At 40.4% G+C, this 3349-nt stretch overlaps 1 protein-coding gene across 1 annotated transcript; it reads right to left on the reverse strand.

The window, feature by feature from the left end:
* Positions 1 to 596: 596 nt before the first annotated feature.
* Positions 597 to 1529, reverse strand: LOC105827040 (olfactory receptor 8B3-like). Its single transcript, XM_012665074.1, has one exon. The coding sequence runs from the start codon at positions 1527 to 1529 to the stop codon at positions 597 to 599; it is 933 nt and encodes a 310-aa protein (XP_012520528.1).
* Between the last annotated feature and the right edge of the window lie 1820 nt (positions 1530 to 3349).

Below are 3349 nucleotides of genomic sequence, written 5' to 3' on the forward strand. Positions count from 1 at the left end.
TGTGAGTTATTTGAATGTACAAAGTTAAATGTGAAGTCTATGCCAAAGAAGTGGAACGCATAGCGTTTAAAATGACAAAATGCCTTATATATGGTAAGCCTTGTGGAACCTTGTATATCTGTGAAACACTGGCATTTGAGGAAGACAAGATGCTGCCCAGTGGGGGATGGAAAGACAAGAGTAGAGACAGGTTGTCTGATTCATGCGTGCACTGGCTTATTGCAAGTCAAAGAAAAGAAACCCACAGCCACCAACAACTCATTGCCATCCCAGTTTTACTTCACTTGATCATTTATAGAAACATTCATCTTTTCCAGGAGAAAAAATGAGAGTTCATAACGACAATGGAAAAAACAGAGATTGAAACTTCCTTAACTTTATCACTGAACAGGAAAAAGAATGAAAAGGGAGAAAATGTGCAAATAATGAGAGAAAATAAAAGCCTATTATAAAAATTGGAGACATAATTGAGAGGGTACTCAACAATCAACATGATAAGAAACAATAGGAAAAAAATACTCCCTCCTAAATTGTTGTAATAAAATACAGAGACTCCTTGCCCTATAAATACAGGGACTGGAAGATCCTGTTTCTTTTCAAAACTTTCTCCTACTCAGGGCTTTCCTCAGGGCAAATTTAACATCTTTGTTCCTCAAGCTATAAATTAAGGGGTTCATCATGGGAACCACATTGGTGTAAAAGACAGAAGAGATTTTTCCCTCATTCATAGTCCCAGCAGAAGATGGTTTGAGATACATAAATGCACCTGATCCAAAGAACAGAGAAACAGCAATTATGTGGGAACTACATGTGCTGAAGGCTTTGGATCTGCCCTCCTTGGAGCTAATTTGAAGGATGTTTGAAAGGATGCAACTATAAGAAATAAAGATGGTAAGGCTAGGTACAATGATGGTGATGCCTACCACAATGAAAACCAGCGTCTCATTAATGTAGGTGCTGGTGCAGGAGAGCTGGAGCACAGGGAGGATGTCACAGAAATAGTGGTTGATGGTGTTTGCATCACAGAAGGTCAGTCTTTGCATGCATCCAGTGTGGGCCATGGCACCAGAGAAGGCCATCAAGTAGGACCCAAACATAAGGCTAGAACATACCTTACGAGACATGACAATGTTATACAAAAGTGGGTTACAGATGGCCACATAGCGATCATAGGCCATTGACATCAGCACAAAGCATTCAGAAATGACAAAAAAACAGTAAAAGTACAGCTGGGTCATACACCCCATGTAGGAGATAATGTTCTCCTCTAATGTGAAATTCAACAACATTTTAGGTGTAAACACAGAAGAATAGCAGAGGTCTATGAAGGACAAGTTAAAGAGGAAAAAGTACATGGGGGTATGAAGGTGTGAACTCAGCCCAATTAGAGTTACCAAGCCCAAATTCCCCAACACCGTGACCAAATACATTGCTAGAAACAGAAAGAACAGGGGCATTTGGAGGTCAGGCTGCTCTGTTAATCCCATAAGAATGAATTCAGTCACAAAAGAGCCATTTCCAGGAGCCATTCTTCTCTAAGGGGATCTGTGGACACAGGAAAAAAAGGTTGCATTAGAGGACAATCCAGCTATTACCACAAAGCTGCTCCCATAAGAGCTATGTATACTCTGGGGTTGTGTGAGATTAGAACAACCTGGACCCACAAAATCTGCCGTTACCACTACCATGATGCTGAGTGGTACCAACTGCCTCTTAGAAGAGTCTTGCTAAGCAACATACAACAAACAGCACCACCAACTTAGCCAAGAGCATGAAGGCTGGGGCTGCCAGAGGTGAACATGACTGCTGGAAATAAGAGGGCATGAGAGGGAAGAAGGGTGGACCAGGAAAGAATCATCCTCCGCTCATGTCATCGTTTATTCATTCACTTCAAACCTCCCCTCACCAGTGAAATTGGAGGCAGACCCTTTAGCAACTTTGTGCTGGCCTCTAATGCAGATTGGACTGCAGTGGGCAGAAGCCAAAACATTATTTCTAATCCAGAAATATGGGACCAGAGTGTAGGACAGGTTAAATCATGGCCCCATGTGATTGAATAAAAGCCCTACATCTAGAAGAGAGAGTATTTTGTCCATGGAGAGGGAACTCACTGATTAGATACTGCAATCACTGGGTCCACTAACGTCTGGACGTTTTCTGCTTCCTCTTGAACAGATTCTTCCGGCACCTTCATTTGAGTCTCAGGACTGCATGATATAGGAGACAAAGTTGTCTAACTTAGATTCCAGGATGTACATCTCAAAAAAAGGAGGACATTTATACGCATGGAATTCAGAAACTCACCGTCCTCAGACCACAAATCCTTGGAACCTCCTTATTCTTGTCAGTTGCCACCATGGTCCTGGAAGGAAAATCTCATTTTCTGAGGCTTTGGTTGCTTTGATGCTAAGAGGGTGCAGTCCACCTTTAATTTTCAATATGCCCCGGAAATTGCTATGAACTGCAGATCATGATTTCTGTCTATGACTTTGAGCCCTCTCACACAAGAAAGACAAAGTCAGTGTTATCACCACATTTGCCACTAGGTAAGACACAGTTTTCATGTGAGTTTACTGATATAGTACACTAGTTATAAACAGGATAGAAGCTTACTAGGTCCCTTCACCAGAGAACAAATTCTAGGAGTAAAAGGAAGATAAAGGGATTGTATTTACACCCTGGACCATGATCTCCAGTTCCTCAGGGACTCACAATTTTACTCAAGTCTTCCCTTCACCCTTGGGCTTGTACATCCCGCAAGACAACAAATATAAACTCCCATCTCACCATTATCTTTATATCTGATGGGAATATATTGCTCTGGATATTTCTCTCCTTTTTCCCACTTTCTCAATGGACATTTTCTACAGGTTCTATGTTCTATGCTTCCTTCATTTTTTATCTTAAATTTTGCAAGAATTGTAGTAACTCACTTGAGTTGTGATTTCTCATGGGCTATATCATTTTTCTTTTTCATTCCTTTCTTCTTTCTAACATTTTGTACTTCTGAACACCTACTGGAAATTTCTACCTGAGGATCTTGCTGGGAGTTTAAATGTAACAACTAAAAAGTTACTTAAATTCTCTGTGCTTCATGTTCAAAATTGCTGAAATAGGGACAGTAATAACAGCATCTCTTTCCTTGGGTTCTTAATGACAATTAAATAAGATACTAAAAGTGAAATGGTAGAACACTGCGTGGCACATGGCAAACAGTCAATAAATGTCAGCTGTCATTATTTATATTCCCATAACCTTGGTAGCTCCTCCACTCATATTATTTCCATTTAATTCCTCTTTTCCCCTAAAAACAATAAGTTCTGTAAGGACAAAGATCACTTTTGCTTTG

The sequence above is a fragment of the Propithecus coquereli genome, unplaced genomic scaffold (genome assembly GCF_000956105.1).
Source record: "Propithecus coquereli isolate 6110/MARCELLA unplaced genomic scaffold, Pcoq_1.0 Scaffold952, whole genome shotgun sequence".
Classification (NCBI taxonomy): domain Eukaryota; kingdom Metazoa; phylum Chordata; class Mammalia; order Primates; family Indriidae; genus Propithecus; species Propithecus coquereli.

Bases quoted from the DNA above. Each gene is read 5' to 3' on its own strand.
- LOC105827040 (XM_012665074.1), bottom strand. From the start codon at position 1,529: ATGGCTCCTGGAAATGGCTCTTTTGTGACTGAATTCATTCTTATGGGA.